General features: G+C 40.5%; 1 protein-coding gene across 1 annotated transcript in view; it reads right to left on the bottom strand.

Annotated features, from left to right (window-relative positions):
• Nucleotides 1–25192, bottom strand: part of ARHGEF33 (Rho guanine nucleotide exchange factor 33) — a 148735-nt gene that overhangs the window by 84505 nt on the left and 39038 nt on the right. Inside the window, exons 7-9 of the mRNA XM_040429584.1 lie at nucleotides 23254–23475; nucleotides 4699–4828; nucleotides 2083–2215 (exon numbers count right to left, since the gene is read on the bottom strand). Of these exons, the coding sequence (XP_040285518.1) occupies nucleotides 2083–2215; nucleotides 4699–4828; nucleotides 23254–23475 (485 nt within the window). The remainder of the gene's footprint in view (nucleotides 1–2082; nucleotides 2216–4698; nucleotides 4829–23253; nucleotides 23476–25192) is intronic.

Below are 25192 nucleotides of genomic sequence, written 5' to 3'. Positions count from 1 at the left end.
AACTCGCCGTGTGAGCGCAGCCTTAGGTCTCTGTGCTTCCTCTCTGATTAATGCCCTCCTTGCCCGATCCATGAGTTTTGGTGGGCGGCCGTCTCTTGGCAGGTTTGCTGTTGTGCCATGTTCTTTCCATTTGGTTATGATAGATTTGATGGTGCTCCTGGGGATCATCAAAGATTTGGATATTTTTTTATAACCTAACCCTGACTTGTACTTCTCAACAACATTGTCCCTTACTTGTTTGGAGAGTTCTTTGGTCTTAATGGCAGTGTTTGGTTAGTGATGCCTCTTGCTTAGGTGTTGCGGCCTCTGGGGCCTTTCAAAAAAGGTGTGTATATGTAATGACAGATCATGTGACACTTAGATTGCACACAGATGGACATCATTTCACTAATTATGTGACTTCTGAAGGTAATTGGTTGCACCAGAGCTTTTTATGGGCTTCCTAACAAAGGGGGTGAATACATATGCACATGCCAATTTTCTGTTTTCCATTTCTAAACAATAGTTTTATTTATATATTTTTCTCATTTTACTTCACCAACTTAGACTATTGTGTTCTGATCCATCACATAAAATGCAGATTAACAAAACATTGAATTTAAAGAGGACCTTTCACTTGTATAAACTATGTGAACTGAGTATGCTGCCATATAGAGCGGCGCCCGGGGATCTCACTGCACTTACTATTATCCCCGGGCGCCGCTGCGTTCTCCCGTTATAGGCTCCGGTACCTTTGCTCCTTAAGTTATAGTAGGCGGGTCTTCCCTTGTCCTGTGGGCGTCTCCTTCTCCCAGGCTGTGAGCTGTGCGCTGCGATTGGCCAGCGCTACAGCCTAGGAGAAGGAGACGCCCACAGGACAAGGGAAGACCCGCCTACTATAACTTAAGGAGCAAAGGTACCGGAACCTATAACGGGAGAACGGAGCGGCGCCTGGGGATAATAGTAAGTGCAGTGAGATCCCTGGGCGCCGCTCTATATGGCAGCATACTCAGTTCACATAGTTTATACAAGTGAAAGGTCCTCTTTAAGGTTGTAATGTAACAAAACCCGAAAAAAGTCAAGGGGGGGGTGAATACTTTTGCAAGGCACTGTACAAGCAAAGTGCCCAGTAGTGATAATGACCTTCTCTCACTACAGAAGCATCTACAGTCAGGGGCATAGCTATAGGGGGTGCAGAGATAGCAGTCGATACTGGGCCCAGGAGCCTGAGGGGGCCCAAAGACCCTTGTGCCACATAAGAAGACAGTGGTATTATAGATGCAGTGCATGCTGGGAGGGCTCTGTCATAGATTTTGCACTGGGGCCCAGAATCTTCAAATTACACCTCTGTCTACAGTGCCCATTAATAGCTAAGGTGGAGGATCTAATACAGGATTTCAGGATCACACTACAAACTGTGGCCCTCATTTACTAACATGTCTGCTCCTAGAATCTCAATTTTTTTCAACTTGCTTGGAAAAGGAGTGGGTATTAGAAGGGAATGGGCGTGGCTTTGCATGAAACGGCAGTGGGTTAATATGCAACATTTTATGCCAAACGTGTGCCACAATTCTTGTGTAAAGATCTGTCTCAAAGTACCGTAAGCCTTCCAACAGTTGGTACAGAGTCAGAGAAAAGTGTCTGTCCCTGCACCATATTCATCATCCAGCCTGAGCCCCTGTAATAAATCTGGTGCAGGTCTAAATAGACTGGCTAAGCGGGTAGTATATTAGCATGAAACTTTTTGCTCTCTTTTTTTTTAAGTGTCTGTCATGGGTTTTGTTTGCTTTATTGACAACGAATTTACAAAATGTGGCATGCTATTTTTGTATTTGCCGCATGGAATACCTATTTTTAGGTCTAACCTCATTTATACAGGTTCCTCATACTCTGTACACCACCAGGGGACTGGAATTGCCTTGTGACTTTTTGTGGTCACTTTTGGGGCGACTATTTATCAAAAAGTGGTAATGGTAAAGCATCTTATCCAAATAACGACATCCACAATGCAGACGTGAATGGACCCTTATGTAGTAAGGTAATTTATGTACGCAATGTAGAAAAGGAGAAACAAGTGAGGTATTTACAAAAGAGCATAGTTACCTCATCATTGGTTAACTTCAGGAATATGTCTCCCAGGATTCCTTGTCTAGACCATTTTACTACTCTCTCCTGCAATATGTGGAGCAGGTCCAGGTGATGCTGGATCAAATACCGCAAGGAACTGGGGAAAAAACTGAGAAATGAACAAAAAGTGACCCTTGAAGTTCCTTTCACCTGATGAATGGAACAAAATGAATCAAAAGATTATCTGTTAAAAGAAGAGGAAACAGAATGATACAATGTGTCTTTGTAAAAGTTATCATCTTTGCCTTTAAGGGCCTGTTCACACCAGTGCTGTGTTTTCTGTGTTTCTGTTCCATTCCGAGGAACAAAAAAAATAAAAATAAATAAATAAATGGCTCCATTTTAACCTCCATTTGTGTTAATTGGTTATTTGTAGCATCCGTAGTGCTCAGTTAGTGTCCGTTCCTTCGCATTTTAATTATTTTTGATGGGAAAAAAAGTGCTATCTGTTGTGCTTTTCTCTGAAAAAAATGATGGAAAGGAGATTTCCATTTTTTAAACTCTGAAGTCAATAAATGACAGGTAGAAATGGAAGGTGCTTCGTTTGTATCCTCATTCATTCTGTTTAATGGATCCATTTTCTTTTTCATCTATGGATCTGATGGAGCAGAGATGGGGAAACACAAAACAGATGTGAACAAGGCCAAAAAGGGAATGTATTGTCAGAAAGTGTCTAATTGTTTAGGCTCTGTTCACATTTGTGTCAAAGGGTGGATTTAGACGAACCAATAATTGACAGATTATCAGGAACGAGCGTTCTTGCAAACACTCATTCCTGATATTCTGGCCATCTAAATGGGCCGCCAATCATCCTGTTGATGATTGGCCAATGATCCTGTTCTTTGTGCAGGCACCACCAATCATCGTTTCTGGGCAGTACATTGTTTAGACAATGATTATGTATGGGGATGAGGGACCGCTATAGCAATCCCTTGTCCTGATACTGTGGAGGAGATCTTGTGAAAATTGTTAGGAAGAAAAGCACAGCATTCTTCCATCAAAATGATAGACACAACAATGGAATTCATTTGACCCCATTGTAATTCAATAGAGTCTGTTGGGTCCTGTTGTTGTACGTTGTGTGACAGATTGGGCACACCGTCATTTTTGTTGTTCTGGTTCTATGTTCTATGTTGTTGATGGATAGATGTGATCTTGGTATTAAATCAAGTTGTTGTGTGATGCACGTTTTAAGACAGGTCTAATCTGAGGTTTGTGAGGAGTGAAGACAGTAGCTGATGTCCAGGGACAGGCAAATATACAAGCTTTTTATAGACATTTCTCAGCTGTGATAGCAATGTAAGACAGAATAGTGTAGTCATGCACTTTATAGAATCTTATTTTAGTTTTAGAGCTGTTTGCTCTACTTTTGAACTACTTTTGTTCAGACATATTGGTGGATTGTTATGTATGAACTATTCTGGTCTCCTGTGAACAAGGCAGACATAGCAGAGCTGGAGAGGATTCAGAGGAGGGCAACTAAAGTAATAACTGGAATGGGTGGACTACAGTACCCAGAAAGATTATCAAAATTAGGGTTATTCAGTTTAGAATAAAGACGACTGTTTGTCATCATGGATGGGGTTACATGAGCCAATGAGCCTGTGCCCCAAGAGACGTATCGCTACTGTTTCATGTTCTAATTGGGGACATGTCAGAGCCGAGGTCAGTCATTGGCTGCAGAGGTGCACATGACCCCGCCTGTGTAAAAGTTTACGGAGAGTGACTGAAAGTCTGGAGAAGACAGCCTGGAAGCCACAGAGCTTGAATGGAGTGGTAGGGAGCAAGCAAGCATACATTTCTTCACAGGTAATGCTGGGTACGTATGTGGGGGGGGGATGTTGATAATTTTAAGACAGCCACCATCATGTTTAACATTTGATATGATGTTCTTACTGTAATATCCTGACTTTCCACCACACATGATGAGACCTGTGGTGTCCAAGCAGCTCCACATTTACCTTATCTGTTTAGAAAATATTATCCAAACAGTTTGGGAATCATCGAGTTTCTTTTTATTTTGTAGAAATCAGACAAGCATTGTTACTCAAGTCCAGTCTCCTTCTAGGAAGCTATGGACATTGGCTTAAATGAGGCAAGAGAGGGTTTTAAGTTCATTCGATGTTACTCTGTGAGGTTTTGTAAATCCCTGAAGTTGTTGCAGCACATTTGTAGTAAGTCGGCAGTCTGGCCTCTCCAGGGGTCATTCATCACCATTTCAAGCTTTCTCTATTTGAATATAATGGCTTGACCTACAGGTATGTACATTTAAAAAAAATCACTGTTAATATAAGTGGTGTCCCACTTGTAGCCCAAGGGGCAAATATGTGACCATGGACAACATCTTGGAGTTTGTATGTTCTCCCCATGTAATATGTGAGCCTTTGGTGCCAAGAACCACATTTAAAGTCCCTAAAATGTAGTTGCTTTGCCCAATAGTTTTTACCTTTCTGTTGTATTTATTTGTATAAGTGTCATATATGGTCCTTTTTATTATTACTTTTCAGTGCTGACATTCATTTGCTGATAAGTTACTTCCCTTTATACTACTATTATTATATTTTACATGAAGAAGAGAGGAAACTCTAGTACCTTCTCTCTTTAGTGGTCCTCTTGATGTCAGACCCTTGTAAGGTGGCCCTTATCTTTAGGATATGAGACAGATTCAGGACATATTTTCGCTCTGATTCAAGAAGGTCTTTTGCTGCCGTTTGTCTTTTTGCTTGATATGAAAAAAAAAATAGAGAATATTGTTACTACACACACAAAATACATTCATACATCACTGTGGGTTTTAGAATAGACTAAAGTTGCAGACCTTTACAGAATGAATGGAGTGGAAAGGCGCATCCTTAGCTGTCTGCTCCATCGAGATAGGGGTACAGTGTCCCCGTTCTTGGAATAGGTGGGGATTCCAGCAGTCAGACCCCTAATGCAATGCAACCCTTCAATGGGTATAGGGCGCCCAACAGTGGTTTATTTCTGCAGCAACAAAGGATCAGGCATGTCAAAGTCTGATATGCCCAATCTGTCTTTGCTGCAACATCTTCATTGGGGAAGAATTTGGTCGGCTCTATACACATGTGATATTTCGGTAATATGCCGAAACACCTTTAAAAACCTTAAAGGGGTTTCCATGATTTTTTTTATTTATTCCTCTCCACCCAGCAGTACCTGTAAAGAAATCTATACTTACCTACTCCCTGCTGCTCCGTTCTGGCTCTGTGGCTCCCAGGCTATCTCCCTAATTTCTGGTACTCAGCTGTCAACTTTTCCACAGACAAGGTCACATGCACCACTGCAGCCAATGACTGGCCTCAGTGGGAACATGTCCCCAAGCGGATCATCACTGCTGGGTCACATGCTGCTTGGGGACACCCATCACTGCTTGGGGACACATCATTGCTGAAGCCAGTCATTGGCAGCAGGGATGTATGTGACCCTGTCCATGCGGAAGTTGACAGAAAGGCATCGGAAGTCCAGTGAACAAAGCCCAGAAGCCACAGAGCTGGAACATAGCAGCATATCAGTATAGATCTCTTCATAGATACAACTGGGTGAGGGGATTAAAAAAAAATATGCTTGGACAATCCCTTTAAGGCTGATTCCTGATGACCATAATACATCAGCATTTTAATTCGCCCCCAGTGGTTCTGCTAACTTACTGTATATACTAGTGGTTGAACTGATTAAAATGCGGACTGAAGGCTCGGAGTATGATTTATGAATCCAATGAATCATCCCTTAAAGGGGTTGTCTCACTTCAGTAAGTCACATTTATCATGTAGAGAAAGTTAATACAAGGCACTTACTAATGTATTGGGATTGTCCATATTGCCTCCTTTGCTGGCTGGATTCATTTTTCCATCACATTATACACTGCTCGTTTCCAGGAGTTACAACCACCCTGCAATCCATGAGCAGTGGCCGTGCTGGTACACTACAGGAAAAAATGCCAGCCTTTCTGGTGGCCGGGACCGTGGGAGCACACATAGGCTGGTCCTTTTTCCTACAGTGTGCAAGCCCTAGCACCACTGCTGGATTGACGGGTGGTCATAACCATAGAAACAAGAAGAGTATAATGTGATGGAAAAATGAATCCAGCAAGTAAAGGAGGCAATATGGACAATCACAATATATTAGTAAGTGCCTTGTATTAACTTTCTCTACATGATAAATGCCAGTTGCTGAAGTGACACAACCCCTTTAAGTATTTAAGTAGGACTTCATCTGTTAGGCCCCTTTCCCACGGGCGAGAATTCCGCGCGGGTGCAATGCGTGAGGACACATTCATTTCTATGGGGCTGTGTACATGAGCGGTGATTTTCACGCATCACTTGTGCGTTGCGTGAAAATCGCAGCAAGCTCTATATTGTGGTTTTTCACGCAATGCAGGCCCCATAGAAGTGAATGGGGCTGCGTGAAAATCGCAAGCATCCGCAAGCAAGTGCGGATGCGGTGCGATTTTCACGCATGGTTGCTAGAAGATGATCGGGATGGGGAAATAATAAAATCTACACAACACCATCCCAAACCCGAACTTCTGTGTACCCGAGTCTGGGTACCAAACATGCCGATTTTTCTCACTCAGGTGCAAAACGCATTAAAACGCTTTGCACTCTTGCTGAAAAATCGCGCATTTTCTCGCAATGCACCCGCATCTTGTCCGGCCCTCACACGCAACGCCCGTGTGAAAGAGGCCTTAGTGTATTTTATGTCCCACCCTGACGATAAAGTCATGTACATTATTGATGTGTTCTTGTTCTATTTGCAATACAAAAAGGAACAGAGCAAAGACAAGTCTTTGCTCTATTTCACTTTGTAAAGTCAAACTTAGAAGGTTTGTTTCTATTAGAAGCAAGAGACATTATATTCCTACATCCAGAATAGTAGGAGGACTAAGCCATCAAAAATGACACTCGATAATGACTGCACAGTAGTGGCGTGATACCTCCGAGGATTGCAAAGCACAGTGCAAAGCTGTGTTATGGTTATTAATAATAGTTGAGAGTGACTTTCTGTTCTTGAAAATGTGTTTACAAAACAAATAGACTTAAAATGAGAAAGTGGGGCACAGAAAAAGTTAAATCATGGAATAACACTATCTGGATATACCATGCTTGGCTTTAACCACTTCCAGACCGGGCTATTTGCCTCCTTCTTGACCAGGCCTAATTTTGCAAATCTGACATGTGTCACTTTATGTGGTAATAACTTTGGAACACTTTTACTTATCCAAGCCATTCAGAGATTGTTTTCTCATGACACATTGTACATCATGTTAATGGTAAATTTGAGTCAATATATTTCACCTTTATTTATAAAAAAAAAAAAAAAGTTAACGAAAATTTGAAAAAGTTCACTGTTTTCTAAATGTGAATCTCTCTGCTTTTAAGACAGATAGCGATACCTCATAAAATACTCATTAATTAGCATTCACCATATGTCTAATTTATGGTAGCATCATTTTGGTAATGTAATTTTATTTTTTTAGGACGTTAGAAGATTTAGAATTTTAAGAGCAATTTTTAAATATTTTAGGAAAATTTCCCAAATCAATATTTTTTAAGGACCAGTTCAGTTCTGAAGTCATTTTGAGGAGCTCACATAATATAAAACCACCCATAAATACCCCATTTTAGAAACGACACCCTTCAAACTATTTAAAACTGGTTTTAGAAATGTTGTTAACCCTTTAAGTATTCCAAATGAATTATAGCAAAATAGAGGTGACATTTCTAAATTTCACATTTTTTTGCAGATTTCCCATTTTAAAGGATAACTGTCACATTTAGACCCTAATTTCAATTTTCATATATGTAGTTACTAATAACATGATATTCCAGAATCAGTTACTATTAGACTGACTTACCCCATATTTAATAAGATTCAGCCCTTAGCAACCAGTCTGCATAAAACTGCAATTTCACTATTCAGTTAAGATGGCCGCCACTGCCCTCACCCTGAGGCTAATCCCACCTGCCCTCACTAGCCAGTAACAATAGCCCCCCAAAAGTGTCAGTAACTAGAGCCCTCCCCCTAAAGGGTTAATCTCCTGCAGCACAAAGGGGTCCTCTTACCACATGTTGCTTCCATTTATACACTGAGCAGATGGCAGATCTCCCTTCCCTGTTGTGCGCTGCTTCAACTCTGCATTCTCCAGCTCTGCTGAGTGAGGGAGCGTCTGCCAAGCGCAGGGACAGGGAGAAGTGCACACAGCCCAGGCACTGTTATCAGCTGCTGGGGAGGACCTGGCTTTAATCATTTACTTACAGTCCCTGGCTGTCAGTAATGTGACCCTGCATGCTGCGTGCTCCGTCTATTTATTTTAAGCACAGGTAAAAATAGGCAGTACATGGAACAAAAATGGGGAATTAAGGGGTAATTGAATACACAGTGAAAAGTTGAAATAGGACCACGAAGGTGATATTAATCACCACAATCTAATACTCCAAAAAATAAAAATTAAACAGTTATCCTTTAATAAATTTTTTCCTCTAACACATCAAGTGGTAACAACAAAAAAAACCTCAATATTTCTTACACTGATTCTGCAGTTTACAGAAACACACCATAAGTGGTCGTATATCGCTGTATGGGCACACGACAGGGCTCAGAAGACAAGGTGCGCCATATGATTTTTGGAGGGCAGATTTTGCTGGAATGGTCTTAGGGCGCTATGTTGCATTTGAAGAGACCCTGAGGTACCCCCACAGTGAAACCCCTCAAAAGCGACTACATTTTGTAAACTACAGCACCCAAGGAATTTTTAAGGGGTGTAGCGAGCACTTTGACCCAACAGGCGTTTCATAGAATTTATAACTCTTGGCTGGGAAAATGAAAAATTACAAGAAAATTATGCTTTAGGCCCAAACTTTCTTTTTCACAAAAGATAACAGAAGAATATTTCCCCACAATTTGCTATCCATTTTTTCCTGAATACAGTAACACCCCAATTATGGTCGTAACTGTTATTTGGGGATACGCCAGGGCTCAGAAGGTAGGGAGCAGCATCTGGATTTTCTAACATGGAATTTTCTGTCATGGTTTTTAAGAGAGATAACTTTTATGTTGACTGAGCTGCGTGAGGGCTTTTTTTTTGCGGATGAGGTTATGTTTTTATTGCTACCATTTTGGGCTACATACACTTTTTATTTGATTGATATTATGTTTTTTGGGAGGTGAGGTGACTGAAAAAAGCTGTTTTGGAGTAATTTTTATTAGTTTTTTTTTACGCCGTTCACTTGATGGGGTAAATCATTTGATATTTTTGTAGGGCCAGTTGTTAAGAACACGGAAATACCAAATATGTCTTTTTTTTATTTATTTTTTTACGTTTTACACAATAAGAGCATTTGTTAGAGCCATATTTATTTTTATTTTTCTGGCTATGGTCTTGTGATGGGGCTCATTTTTTGTGGGATGAGGTGACATTTTTATTGCTACCATTTTGGGGTACATACGACTTTTTGATCGATTAACATTATATATTTTGGGAGGTGAGGTAAATAAAAAAGCTGTTTTGGCTAATGTTTATTCTTTTTAATTTTTTTTACGGTGTTCACCTGATGGGGTAGATCATGTGATATTTTTATAGAGCCAGCTGTCACGAACGCGGAAATACCAAATATGTCTATTTTATTTATTTATTTCTATTTTTAACATTTTTTAGATTACTTAATTGGAGAAATAGAATTTTTTACATGTGAAACTTTTTTTTTATTTTTTTATAAATACTATAATACTATGCTGTTCAGCCTCAGTGCAGGGCTGATCGTGGTCTATGGAAGACCCAGCAGCTCCTGCACTCCCCCGGCCCCAGCGTTCACATGACGACCGGCCCGGGAAAGGAAGCAGCACATTGCTTCCTGATCTGTATACACAGCGCTCCTTCAGCACTGTGTATACAGTGATCTAGAAGACAGGGACACACAGGAATGGTCCCTGCCTTCTCTCTGGGGTGTCCTGCTGTCACTGACAGCAGGCCCCTGGCAAAGCAGCTGCATGATTAGCGTGCAGCTGCTATCTCTGAAAAGACATTCTAAAACGTGCGATCAGGGATAAACCCGACCGCCCAGGATGTTTATAGTCAATGGGCGGTCGGGCAGTGGTTAATGAAGTCTCCTACACTAATACTCTCTGGGTTATGTGTATAAGGGTCTATTCACACGAATGGACCGCAAAGCCATGTGTACTCTGCATTGCATCCGCGATCTGCATGTTGTGGCCAAAGATAGGACACGTTTTATCTTTTGCGGCATGGTTGCACGGACCCAGGTCTGTGTGCTTTGAGGTTTCTGTGGCTGCACCTCAAAATAAAAGACGTGTTCTATCTTTGACTGCAACATGTGGATCGTGGAACTATTGAAGTCAATGAGTCCACACCGCGATGGGTTTGCACTGCGATGCAGAGTGCACACAGCCAGTGTTCCGTGTTTTGTAGAATAGACACAGTCATGTGAATGGACCCTAAGTCACTATGATAACTTGCTTCCAGTGGTGCAGTTTTCACTACAATTATAGTACAGTAGGCTAATACCTATTAAATTAACAATTGCCAACTCTCACAGTGAGTGGCGATTGTTTTAGCTAGGGGTCTGCATACGGAAATAAGGCCAAGACTTATCTCTGACACATATTACTGTTTGACCTACATTTTATAACTAATGACTTTGTAACTCATTTAGTAAATTTGATTTTTGCTGTCTGTTCCATAAAACCTTAATCAATTAGAACAAGAGCGCTGTGTACAGACCTGCAAGCAACTAAGGACCAAAAATTATACTTAAAAGGGTTGCCCCATGTGGGACATTTATGGTGTATTGATAGCACCATAAATATCAGATACTGTAGTTGTGGATCCCACCTCTGGAGCCCACTCCTAACTCAAGAACAGGGACTTGAAGTGAACGAAGACCACACAGTGTATGCACATTGCACAGCTATTTTCAAAAGTTCCATAGCATTAAATGAAGAAAAAGTAGAAGAAGCGTGACTGTCAGCGCTCATCTATTTTTGGAAATCTGTTAGTTGAGAATGAAGGTGATCATGCATGCTCTGCTTATTCTCTGTTCACTTTAGGGCCCCGCTTAGGATATAACAGTGGATGCAAGAGGTGGGACACAGACCTATCTGATATTTATGACATATCCTATCCTATCACCTCTACTGACATGTCCATCTAGTAAATACTTGTATTTTCCATAAAATAACAATTCTGGAGCATCTTTCCCTAGAGCTCTGTGTTGTTCTGTTACTCTGTTATTTCTCCTGGAAGTGTAAAAGTGAATTGACACCTAAAAAAATGGCGAATCGGGCATTTTGATTTTTTTTCCATTACACTATTCGCCATATGAGATAATTATTTTAATATTTTAATAGTAGGGGCATTTTCGGATGTGGCAATGCCCATGATGTTTAATTTGTTTTTATTCTTTATTTTTTATTCTAGGCAAAGGAGGGATGATTTTATTTTTTTGTATTGTTTTATATTTTTTAAACCTTTTTTACTTTTTGTTTTACTTTTTTAGGTCATAGGTGACTACAGAATACAGAATGTACTACAGAATACAGGATTTACTATATCCCAATGCTGTGAAACCACCTGCAGGCCAGCATTGGAATATACTACTAATCGGCCTGGGAGCCTTGTACAGGCTCAGGCCTATTACTAGTTCTGTAATAAAAGTAAAAACAGGCACTCACCAGCTGGCAGGTCTATAAGTAGTAACTTTATATAATAATAAAATATATATAAAATTGTACATAAAATTTCACATAAGAATTACACGTAAATTATTTAAAAAACATGGAATGCACTGGGGACAATATATCAGTACATACAGATATATTCCTATATATTCCCTGTAATGGCTGTCTAAATGGATATAGTGCTCTTTGTCATTTCATATAAATGTGCAAATGATGCAAATAAATTTGCGTAACCTGTGGATAAAAATTCAATAATGCAGTAAAGGTCCTGTATGAAGGAAATATCAAGGTAGATATCCTGTGAAAAATATGTCCTGTGAAAAATATATATCCTGTAAAAAATATATATATATGTGCCGAGAAAAATGAAGAAAAAAGATATATAAATCCTGTGTGGTTGGTGTTCAGTGAAGAAAGTCTTATGAAGACCTAGTAGCAGTTCCTTAAATGAAAAGATGTAACTGTTTCCATTCAATACAGCACTTTTGTATCGATTCCTCTGTGCGTCAAATATGCAGTTAGGGTTAGGTAGAATGTGGTCGGGTTTTAGAACTGGGGCGTCCCCCTAGTTTTTCAAACCCTCTTACCTTGCCCTTAATTGTGACTGTCCTCTATGGGGGTGCCACTCTGATGGACGCTGGATCTCTTGTCTCTCCCGGATAAGCACGGGATCCGATACTGCAAAATTACCACTCGCTGGTCTCGGCGTTCCACGTGGTTGCTTCCTTGCGTGTCACCGACCAGGAAGTAATCTGCAGGGTTCGCGTGGTCTCGCGATAGCTTGGGCCAGCTTTGTTTTCACTGGAATATTCCGAGCTGTATGATAATCTTCCGATGGTTAATACATTCGGGTTCGGGTGGGTAGTTTAACACTCGCAGGACCAGCCAGACGCGTTTCGAGGGTCCGCCCTCTTCCTCAGTGGCTATAATGCGAGTACTACCCTTCTTCCTTATATACTGCGGTTCTCAAAAAACCCCACCAAAACCCGACATGGATTTCTCCTATTCACATTTGGCTATTTCTTATATCTTCAGTGCAAGCTACAGTTACTACATATGTATATACAGTACAGACCAAAAGTTTGGACACACCTTCTCATTCAAAGAGTTTTCTTTATTTTCATGACTATGAAAATTGTAGATTCACACTGAAGGCATCAAAACTATGAATTAACACATGTGGAATTATATACATAACAAACAAGTGTGAAACAACTGAAAATATGTCATATTCTAGGTTCTTCAAAGTAGCCACCTTTTGCATTGATTACTGCTTTGCACACTCTTGGCATTCTCTTGATGAGCTTCAAGAGGTAGTCCCCTGAAATGGTTTTCACTTCACAGGTGTGCCCTGTCAGGTTTAATAAGTGGGATTTCTTGCCTTATAAATGGGCTTGGGACCATCAGTTGCGTTGAGGAGAAGTCAGGTGGATACACAGCTGATAGTCCTACTGAATAGACTGTTAGAATTTGTATTATGGCAAGAAAATAGCAGCTAAGTAAAGAAAAACGAGTGGCCATCATTACTTTAAGAAATGAAGGTCAGTCAGTCAGCCGAAAAATTGGGAAAACTTTGAAAGTAAGGGCTATTTGACCATGAAGGAGAGTGATGGGGTGCTGCGCCAGATGACCTGGCCACAGTCACCGGACCTGAACCTAATCGAGATGGTTTGCGGTGAGCTGGACCGCAGAGTGAAGGCAAAAGGGCCAACAAGTGCTAAGCATCTCTGGGAACTCCTTCAAGACTGTTGGAAGACCATTTCAGGGGACTACCTCTTGAAGCTCATCAAGAGAATGCCAAGAGTGTGCAAAGCAGTAATCAAAGCAAAAGGTGGCTACTTTGAAGAACCTAGAATATGAGATATTTTCAGTTGTTTCACACTTGTTTGTTATGTATATAATTCCACATGTGTTAATTCATAGTTTTGATGCCTTCATAGTCATGAAAATAAAGAAAACTCTTTGAATGAGAAGGTGTGTCCAAACTTTTGGTCTGTACTGTATATATATATATATAGACCACTTGACCTTTATTTTATAACATTAATACTCTTTATTTCTAAAAATACATCTAAAAATATAAATAGATTTAATATATAAGTAAAACTTTGAGAACCTAATCTCTTGGACTCTATTCCTTTCATTTGTTCTTCCTTTTTTGGGTTGAATATAAGCTGTATTCTGTTGAATCTTCCATTTATCAACCCAATTCTCCTAATCTTCAATATAAATAGATGCTTACTTATATTTGGAGAATGGGGATAAGGGTACCAAAAAAAAAAAAAAAAATCAAAAAAACGCACCAAAAACGCATCACATACCAAAAAACGCATATGCGTTTTCTATGCGTTTTATATGGATCTCACCCCCCACATCTATCTCTAAGGTCCCGTATCGATTATTGTGTTTCCTCCCTATTAGGGACATAATTCACATGGTTATATTGAATATTGATATTGAAAATTTTCTCATCCAATAGTCTCTTGGACATTTTTAGTCTTCAATGAACTTTTCTTTTATGTTGGGTTTTTCATTTGAAGTATAAGGGGAGGGGGGCCTGCCCCCGAGGGGAGATCCTGGTGCTGCTAAACAGCCTGACTCAGGATATCTCATCAAAGGAAGGCACCCCTCTCCATTGTCTACAAGAAGCCAAATAATTTAAAATCTGAATTTAATCCTCGTGGGAGAAGGGTTTGAAAATCAAAAATTCGCCTGGATTCCTGTCTGGACATCCGAGCGATATGGTCTCCGCCTCGCCAGTGCACATCCACCTTTTCAAAGGCTGCGAAGACCATACCTTCAGGATTTTTGTTATGGCATTGTTTATAATATAATGACAGAGAATGCTTTCCATAAATGTTTTTTATGTTGGTAATATGTTCTGCCAATCTTTTTTTCAATGTGTGTTTGGTTCTCCCAATGTATTGTTTCTTACACTGGCATTCTATCATATATATGATATTACTTGAGCTGCAGGTCAGAAATTCTTTTATTTTCCACGCAAAGGAGTTTACCCGTGATTGAATTCCCGTGGTCTTCTTGGGAAATGATGTGAGTTTGCAAATCCCACATCTCCCACATCTATAGAAGCCACTCAAATTCAACCAACTTTGCATGGATGATTTTTTCTCTTTATTTTTGTTTTTAACTGATGGTGCTACTTTTAAAGATAAATTCTGAGCCCTTGTATATGTGATTTGAGGACCGTCACTGACCATAGGGCCTATTATTTTATCGCTCAGTAGATGATGCCAGTGCTTCCTCACAATTCCCTCTATTTGTTTATGTTGTTTATTAAAGGGTAATATGATTCTAAACTGATCTCCTTCTTTTTCTTCTTTTGTACTTTCTATAAAGAAGGTCTCCCTATGTGTGTTTTGCACTTTAATAAGTGCTTTATCCAATACATTGCTGGGGTACTTTTTATCCAAAAAACGCTTTTTCAACATTTGGGCCTCCCTTTCAAAATCTGCCTCATCCGTGCAATTTCTTTTTATCCGCCTGAATTGTCCTGTTGGAACTTCAAGCAACCATCTAGGTAGATGGCAGCTTGAAAAAAGGATGTAGCTATTTCGGGACACCTCTTTTTGAAATGTGCTGCAGAATAATTGGTTATCTTGCACCCTGATTGACAAATCCAGGAATTCTATTTTTTCTTCACTCAAATTAGCTGAAAAACTAATGCTATAAACATTATTATTCATTCTTTCTAGGAATAAGTTAAGATCCTCTCTCGTACCTCTCCAGACAAAAAGGATGTCGTCAATAAACCTGTGCCAGAGTACCAGGTCTGCCCCTACCATGTGCAGGATCTCCTCATCTTCCCACTGCGCCATGAATAGGTTTGCGTAACTAGGGGCAAACCTGGTACCCATGGCGGTTCCCCTAGTCTGGAGATAGTAATCCTGATTATAAGCAAAATAATTATGGGTCAAAATGAATTTCACCCCCTCTGCTATAAAATCTATTTGCTTCTCCACGAGATCACTATGGATGTTTAATTGGTTCCTTAATGCTTTGATTCCTTGGTCATGGTTTATAACCGTATAGAGGGAACTTACATCTAAAGTCCCCAATATCCAGTCTGCTTCATATTTGAGCCCCTCCACTATTTGTATAACTTGCGTCGTGTCCCTGATATATGCAAAATTCTTTTTTACACTTGGTTGTAGGAGTTTGTCTATATACTCCGACAAATTTGAAGTTAAAGACCCTATGCCAGAGATGATTGGTCTCCCTGGGGGATTCCTTTGATCTTTATGGACTTTCGGGAGACAGTAGAATACTGGCAATCTATGATGAGTCTTGGTAATGTATTTGAACTCATGTTCATTTAGAATACCCCTTTCCCAACCATCTCTGGCATAGTCCATCAATTCCCTCATGTATTCAAAGAAGAAAAAGAAGGAGATCAGTTTAGAATCATATTACCCTTTAATAAACAACATAAACAAATAGAGGGAATTGTGAGGAAGCACTGGCATCATCTACTGAGCGATAAAATAATAGGCCCTATGGTCAGTGACGGTCCTCAAATCACATATACAAGGGCTCAGAATTTATCTTTAAAAGTAGCACCATCAGTTAAAAACAAAAATAAAGAGAAAAAATCATCCATGCAAAGTTGGTTGAATTTGAGTGGCTTCTATAGATGTGGGAGATGTGGGATTTGCAAACTCACATCATTTCCCAAGAAGACCACGGGAATTCAATCACGGGTAAACTCCTTTGCGTGGAAAATAAAAGAATTTCTGACCTGCAGCTCAAGTAATATCATATATATGATAGAATGCCAGTGTAAGAAACAATACATTGGGAGAACCAAACGCACATTGAAAAAAAGATTGGCAGAACATATTACCAACATAAAAAACGGTTATGAAAAGCACTCTCTGTCATTACATTATAAACAATGCCATAACAAAAATCCTGAAGGTATGGTCTTCGCGGCCTTTGAAAAGGTGGATGTGCACTGGCGAGGCGAAGACCATATCGCTCGGATGTCCAGACAGGAATCCAGGCGAATTTTTGATTTTCAAACCCTCCTCCCACGAGGATTAAATTCAGATTTTGAATTATTTGGCTTCTTGTAGACAATGGAGAGGGGTGCCTTCCTTTGATGAGACATCCTGAGTCAGGCTGTTTAGCAGCACCAGGATCTCCCCTCGGGGGCAGGCCCCCCTCCCCTTATACTTCAAATGAAAAACCCAACATAAAAGAAAAGTTCATTGAAGACTAAAAATGTCCAAGAGACTATTGGATGAGAAAATTTTCAATATCAATATTCAATATAACCATGTGAATTATGTCCCTAATAGGGAGGAAACACAATAATCGATACGGGACCTTAGAGATAGATGTGGGGGGTGAGATCCATATAAAACGCATGGAAAACGCATATGCGTTTTTTGGTATGTGATGCGGTTTGGTATGTGATGCGTTTTTTGGATTTTTTTTTTTTTTTTTGGTACCCTGATCCCCATTCTCCAAATATAAGTAAACATCTATTTATATTGAAGATTAGGAGAATTGGGTTGATAAATGGAAGATTCAACAGAATACAGCTTATCTTCAACCCAAAAAAGGAAGAACAAATGAAAGGAATAGAGTCCAAGAGATTAGGTTCTCAAAGTTTTACTTATATATTAAATCTATTTATATTTTTAGATGTATTTTTAGAAATAAAGAGTATTAATGTTCTAAAATAAAGGTCAAGTAGTATATATATATATATATATATATATATATATATATATATATATATGTAGTAACTGTAGCTTGCACTGAAGATATAAGAAATAGCCAAATGTGAATAGGAGAAATCCATGTCGGGTTTTGGTGGGGTTTTTTGAGAACTGCAGTATATAAGGAAGAAGGGTAGTACTCGCATTATAGCCACTGAGGAAGAGGGCGGACCCTCGAAACGCGTCTGGCTGGTCCTGCGAGTGTTAAACTACCCACCCGAACCCGAATGTATTAACCATCGGAAGATTATCATACAGCTCGGAATATTCCAGTGAAAACAAAGCTGGCCCAAGCTATTGCGAGACCACGAGAACCCTGCAGATTACTTCCTGGTCGGTGACACGCAAGGAAGCAACCACGTGGAACGCCGAGACCAGCAAGTGGTAATTCTGCAGTATCGGATCCCGTGCTTATCCGGGAGAGACAAGAGATCCAGCGTCCATCAGAGTGGCACCCCCATAGAGGACAGTCACAATTAAGGGCAAGGTAAGAGGGTTTGAAAAACTAGGGGGACGCCCCAGTTCTAAAACCCGACCACATTCTACCTAACCCTAACTGCATATTTGACGCACAGAGGAATCGATACAAAAGTGCTGTATTGAATGGAAACAGTTACATCTTTACTTTTAAGGAACTGCTACTAGGTCTTCATAAGACTTTCTTCACTGAACACCAACCACACAGGATTTATATATCTTTTTTCTTCATTTTTCTCGGCGCATATATATATATTTTTTACAGGATATATATTTTTCAAAGGACATATTTTTCACAGGATATCTACCTTGACATTTCCTTCATACAGGACCTTTATTGCATTATTGAATTTTTATCCACAGGTTACGCAAATTTATTTGCATCATTTGCACACTTATTTTATTTGCACATTTATATGAAATGACAAAGAGCACTATATCCATTTAGACAGCCATTACAGGGAATATATAGGAATATATCTGTATGTACTGATATATTGTCCCCAGTGCATTCCATGTTTTTTAAATAATTTACGTGTAATTCTTATGTGAAATTTTATGTACAATTTTATATATATTTTATTATTATATAAAGTTACTACTTATAGACCTGCCAGCTGGTGAGTGCCTGTTTTTACTTTTATTACATACATTGTGCTATACGGGATGAATAGGTGAATCATCCAAAAAACAGAGCACCCTAACCATAGTATCCGATACGGGTGAGCCACGTTATATATATATATATTCTATTACTAGTTCTGGCCGCCTTCCCCAATCTCTGAGAAGGGGAAGGTGTCCCAGGCTGGGAAGTGCACAGCTCCTGTTTTTAGCACTCCTACATGCTATGGTCACATTTGACCACAGAACCTGAGCGGTTAAATGGCTGTGATCGTCATTATCACCAAGGACAGACATTTGCCCTGGGCCTCTGCTATCCAGTCTTTAAAGCAGCATCTTTAAAGACTGGACTTCCTCTGTACATGTACAGCAGAGGTCCAGAAGGGATTAAATAAAAACAAAATGCAATGATTTACAAATCTCATAGACCCAGATTTTATTCCCAATTGAACATAGAACACATTTCAGATGTTGAAAGTGAGACATTTTACCATTTCATGAAAAAAATTATTTTTATTTACAACTTCATGTCAGCAACGCATCTCAAGAAAGTTGGGTGTCACGGTGCTGTTCACTGTGACAGTTTTGGCTGTGTAGGCTGGCTGCATGCCCTCTCGAGTACTGTCTGCAGGCTGACTCCTGTGTATGCTGGTTGCCTGGGGCTGTGTGCTGGCTGCGGTGTCTTGTGTGAACTTGCCTGTGAATGTGTGTTCTCCCCGTGTCTGCTTCTCGGTGCAGTTCTTGTCACTGTTGCCGTGTAGGCTGGCTGCAGGCTCTCTCGCATACTGGCTGCAGGATTATACCTGTGTATGCTGGTTGCTTGAGGATGCATGCTGGCTGCTGTTTTGTGTGTGAACTGTTGCCTGTGTTTGTGGCTCCCACGTTCATATATCTGTGGTTCCTGTCTTTGGTGCCTTGCAGGCTGGCTGCATGTGCTTTGTGTACTGGTTGTGGAAGTTTCCATGCATGTTGGTTCTGTGATGCATGTTGGCTGCGTCCTTGTGTGTGAACATGGCCTGAGTATGAATTTATTTGTTTGTATTACTGTGCGGCTCTGTCACTCCTAGTTGTTGTGTAGGCTGGCTGCCTGTAACCTCGTACTGGCTACAGTTATCCTGTGTATGCTGGTTGTCGTTCGGGCGTGTTGGCTGCAGCATCCTGTGACTGGTGTGAACTGACACTTGTGATTGTGTGTTCTGTACTCCTGGTTCTGGTGGGGTTAACATTCCCTGTTCTGTTCCTGGGTGTGGCTTATCAGGTTCTCCTCGTTATCGCAGCTACCGGTATATCTATCTGTGAGCTGTAGGGCTTGGGGTCAGTCTGTCGTCCTTGCTGGGTGTAGCACCTTGCTACCACTATTGCCTAACCTGATTTTCAGTACTGTCATGTTCTTTTATTACATGTGTAATAAAGTACTCTGTTGGTCCCTGGTCTGTTTATTCCTGTTTCCTGTTGCAAGATGTCCCAGAGGTCGGCCTTGGGCCTCCGGAATGTGACATTGGGACAGGGGCAACAAAAGACTGGAAAAGGAAGTGGTACTAATAAATACTGCTGGAGTATCAATTTTCTACTTAGCACATAACTGGGTGTAAAAAGAGCATATTAGAGAGGTAGAGTCTCTCAGAAGAAAGGATGGGCGGAGGTTCACCAATCTGTGAAAAACTGCATCTAAAAATTGTACAGTAAATAATATCATCAAAAGATTCAGAGAATCTGGAGAAATCCATGTGGGAAGGCCGATGGTCAATACTGGATGCTCTTGATCTACAGGTCCTCAGTTAAAGCTGGATCATGCAAAGAAGAAGCCATATTTCAATACAATCCAGAAACACCCCCGTCTTCTTTGGGCCAAATCTCATTTAAAATGGATTTAGGCAAAATTAAGTGTTGAACTGGTTTGTGGTCAGTTGAATCAAAATTTGAATTATTTTTGGAAACTCTGTGGTCTGCGGACTCAAGAGGAGAAAGATCATCCAGCTTGTTATCAGTGCACAGTTCAAAATCCTGCCTCTCGTATGGCATGAGGTTGCATTAGTGCCTATGGCGTGGGCAGCTGGCCAGTACACATCTGGAAAGACATTACCAATGCTGAACAGTATATAGAGGTTTTACAGCAACATATACTTCCATTCAGACAATATCTCTTTCAAGGAAGGCCATGCATATTTCAGCAAGACAGTGCGAAACCACATACTGCATGCATCACAACAGCATGGCTTTGCAGAAGAAGCATCTGGGTGCTGAATTAGCCTGCCTGCAGTACAGACCTTTCATGAAAAGAAAGCATTTGGCGATTCATGAAATTAAACATTTTACACAGAAGACCCATGACCATTGAGCAGCTAAAATCCTACATCATACAAGAATGGGACAACATTCATCTCCTAAAACTCTCACAATTGGCCTCCTCACTTCCCAGATGTTTACAGACTGTTGTTAAAAGAAGAGGGGATGCTACACAATGGTAGAGATCTGTTGCTTGCCATCAAGTTCTAAATTAGTAAATTTTTTCATGAAATGGTAAACATATTGTGAATAAAATATGTGTCTATCAGATTTACACATCATTGCATTCTGTTTTTATTTACATGTATTTACATTTTACACAGTGTCCCAACTTTTTTGGAATTGGAGTTTTAAATGATACACAACTTTTTTTTATTTTCAGTTGTGAAATAATGATTTTTCTTTTTTCTTGTAGACTGAAGAAGGAACGTTAGTCTCGCTCTTCTTATTTCCCTTTTTTGCGTTCACATCATAACTCCATGCATGTCACAAACAGTTTAGCTCAGAGCACTCATATTCTGCTGCAGGAAAGAGTCTGATGCTCTATTGTCAGTGTTCCCTCAATGTTTGGCAATTGCAGGCAATGTTCATAAAAGCAAATATTTATACCCAATATGCTAAATGTGAAATGTTCCAAACTCTGAAGAGACACAAAAGTGTTATGCAGATTTATGGGATACAATGCAAATCAGATGTACCGTGTAGCCACTGTAGTCTTTTTAAAAGACAATATGAAAAGTCTCAAATAGGAGAATGGCTACTTTATCCCTTACCATATGAGCAGCATGTTGGCTCAGTGGTTAGCAATGTTGCTCTCCAATACTTAGGTCTTGAAATCTTATCAAGGACTTGGAGTTTGCATTATTTTTTTTTGTTCAAAAAACATACTGCTAGTGACAATCTCTCTACAGCCCCAAGCAGCCTTACAATTCAGTTTCCCTATTTCAGACACATTCATACTTGGACCAATTTCATAGAAAACAGGTACACTATTAGTATCTTTTAGATTTAAGCAACCAAAAAGACTGTAAGACACTACTGAACGTCATAACTACTGACAACTATACTACAAATCATATTTGTGCTCAGTCACTAGTCAACCTTCTGGAGGATCTTTTCTTTTTTTATTAGACCTGTTTCTTTATTAATTATGTTGAAATAGTCCAATTCCCAAAACATTATAAGCAACCAGCCCCATCACTTCCATTTATGTTGATCAAAAGTCTGAAGATGTCTAGATTAGTGCTTAAAGGAAATCTGTCACCAGGATAATCGCTATTGAAGTAAAGCCATGGCCTAATAGCACTTAGTACCTTATTTCTAGATGTGCCTTTGTTTCAGCAATAGATGTTTTCTATCTTCTGAAAATCCAGTTTATTTGGTATGCAAATGAGCCAATAAGGTGCCCAGAGGGGCGTCATTCTTGCAGGAAGGAGCCCAGGCACGCCTCCTGCTAGCGCCCAAGTTCGCCCTCATTCTGAGACCAGGGAAAAGGGGCAGAGTTATGGCTCGAATGTGATGAAGGAGGGACTGGTGGACACACTGTGGCAGGAGGCGTGCTTGGGCTCCTCCCTGCAAGAATGATGCCTCTCTGGGCACCTTACTGGCTCATTTGCATACCAAATAGACTGATTTCCTTTAATTGGAAAGCTACGAAGTAGGTAAGCCTTCTGATATCTTCCTTTTAGGGTACTTTCGAACTTGCGTTGCTGGATTACAGCAGTATTCGTCGCCGGAACTGCCTGCCGGATCCGGCAATCTGTATGCAAACGGACAGCATTTGTAGACGGATCTGGATGCGGATCCGTCTCACAAATGCATTGCAATACCGGATCCATCTCACTGGTTGTCATCCGGAAAAACCGATCCAGTGTTTATCTTTTTCACATTTTTAAAGGTCTGCGCATGCGTAGACCGCAAAACCGGATCTGTTTTTTCGGAACACTTGGGGCATTTGCGGCATTAATGCTTTTTAATGTAAAATAATGCCGGAGTCTTCCGGAATTTTGGACGGAGAAAATACTGCAGCATGCTGCAGTATTTTCTCCGTCCAAAAACCATACAGTGACTGAACTGAAGACTTCCTGATGCATACTGAACGGATTTCTCTTCATTCAGAATGCATTAGGATAAAACTGCCCCTAGGACGGAACTCAATACCGGAAAAGTTTAACACAAGTGTGAAAGTACCCTTAGAAAAATAATTTCTAAAAATGCTGTGGGCTATCCTGAAATGTAGACACAATGTTGGACGCATTAGGTTACACAGTTTACAACGTAAGAACAAAAAGTAGTATTTTTCTTTTACCAAAAATACTGGGCTCGCTGAGGACATTCTCTGCAGGGGCAGCTCGGCTCTGTACTAGTTCCCTTGGCCTATCTGTTTGTTCTTTAGACTCTTCTTCTTCCCACTCTCTTCCATCTTTTGGCTGTCTCCAGATGAGGGAAGGCATATACATTCTGGACTGACCTTCTATTGTCATTGAAGACTTGAAACTTTCATCTGTCTCTTCATGAGTTGCCCGAGTTGCTTTAAAGTAAAAAAGAAAAACATTAAAAAAATAAAAAAATAAAAAATAAACAAATGATATGAAGTGAAAATAAAACTATGAAAATATACTGTATTATAAAAAAATATGGTGATCGGTGGTTTCCACTTCTCCTTAGATTCCTTAACTTAGAAATGAAAAATGCATATTTGAATGCTAAGTATTTAGCTCACAAAGTTGTGTGTATGTACTACAAGCAAGAATAATTATAATAAAGGTGCCAACTGCCAATAAAAAGGGGGAACTATAATTTGAGCTAGTGTTGTTTCATTTTTGTAGTATAGGTGTGAGGGGTTTTGGGGAATCATCAATATCTGATTGGTGGGAATCTGATTCCCAGCACCCTGGCCAATCAGCTGTTTGAAGAAGCTAAGGCGCTCCGGCTTTTTTTTTTAAATACGTAACATCAGCACTACTTGTGGCACCAAGGAAGGGGAGAGCATTATATATACCTGGTGGCACTAAAGAGGAGGGCATTATCTACTGGGGAACTGAGGAAGGGGAAGGAGAATTATATGTATCTTGTAGCACTACAAAGATGGCATTATCTACTGGGGCACCAAGGAGGGGGGCATTATATATACCTAACCCTACAGAGGGGTCCATTATCTACTGGGGGCACCAAGGAAGGAGGGAAGCATTAAATGTAACTGCCACTACAGAGGGGGGCATTATATACTGGTACTAGGTGTGGCACTACAGGAGAGGCATTATATATATACTGGCACTACAGGTGGGCATCGAGGAGAATCATATGCTGGCACTACGGGGGGAGTATTATATAAATACTGGCACTACAGGGGGCATGGAGGTGCAGCATAGTTTTGTGATTAACTGCATCAATACCCACATTTTCACATTCCTCTGGCTGATTCCAATGAATAGACCTCACCTTGGTGGCGGTGTCCCATCTTGCCACTGTTGTTGTCTGTTTGCCTACCATCATGTACTGTACAGCTGCTGCTGTGGCCTGCATCATGCCACTTTTGCCACTTTTCAACCATCACATCCTGTACGGCTGCTGCTGCGGCTTTCATTATGCCACTTATGCCACTTTCCAACCATCATGTTCTGTACGGTTGCTGCTGCCACCAGCATCATGCCACTGCTGACTGTATGTTTACTTGCATGTTCTGTACGGCTGCTGCTGCGGCCTGCATCATGCTACGTATGCCACTTTCAAACCATCACATTCTGTTTAGCTGCTGCTGCCACTGGCATCATGCCAGTGCTAGCTGTCTATTTACCTGTATGTGCTGTACAGCTTCTGCTGCGTCCTGCATCATGCCACTTATGCCACTTTCCAACCATTACATTCTGTATGGCTGCTGCTGCTGTCTCCATCATGCCACCACCACCATCATGCCACTGCTGCAACCTGCCGACCATCATCTTCCGTAAGGCTGCTGCTGCCTCCTTCATGCTGCTGCCTTTCTGCCAACATGTACCATGTGGCTGCTGCTGCTCCTCGCTCTTAATCCCCTACTGCCGCCACTATTAATGCTAAGCATCTGCCGCCACTATCACTACTACTAATACTACTACTACTATTGTTACTACTACCCATGCACTACCCACAGCTTGGTATGTTCAATGCTATACTGCTCCTGCTGTTGCTACTATTGAAGCCACATGCCATAATATCCGTACCCTACCCTTTCCACATCCACACTGCACTGCTGCTGCTCCCAATTTTTT

Source organism: Bufo bufo, chromosome 4 (genome assembly GCF_905171765.1).
Source record: "Bufo bufo chromosome 4, aBufBuf1.1, whole genome shotgun sequence".
Classification (NCBI taxonomy): Eukaryota; Metazoa; Chordata; class Amphibia; order Anura; family Bufonidae; genus Bufo; species Bufo bufo.
The sequence above is the reverse complement of the archived record's forward strand: the minus strand, read 5'-3'. Positions and strand labels throughout refer to the sequence as shown.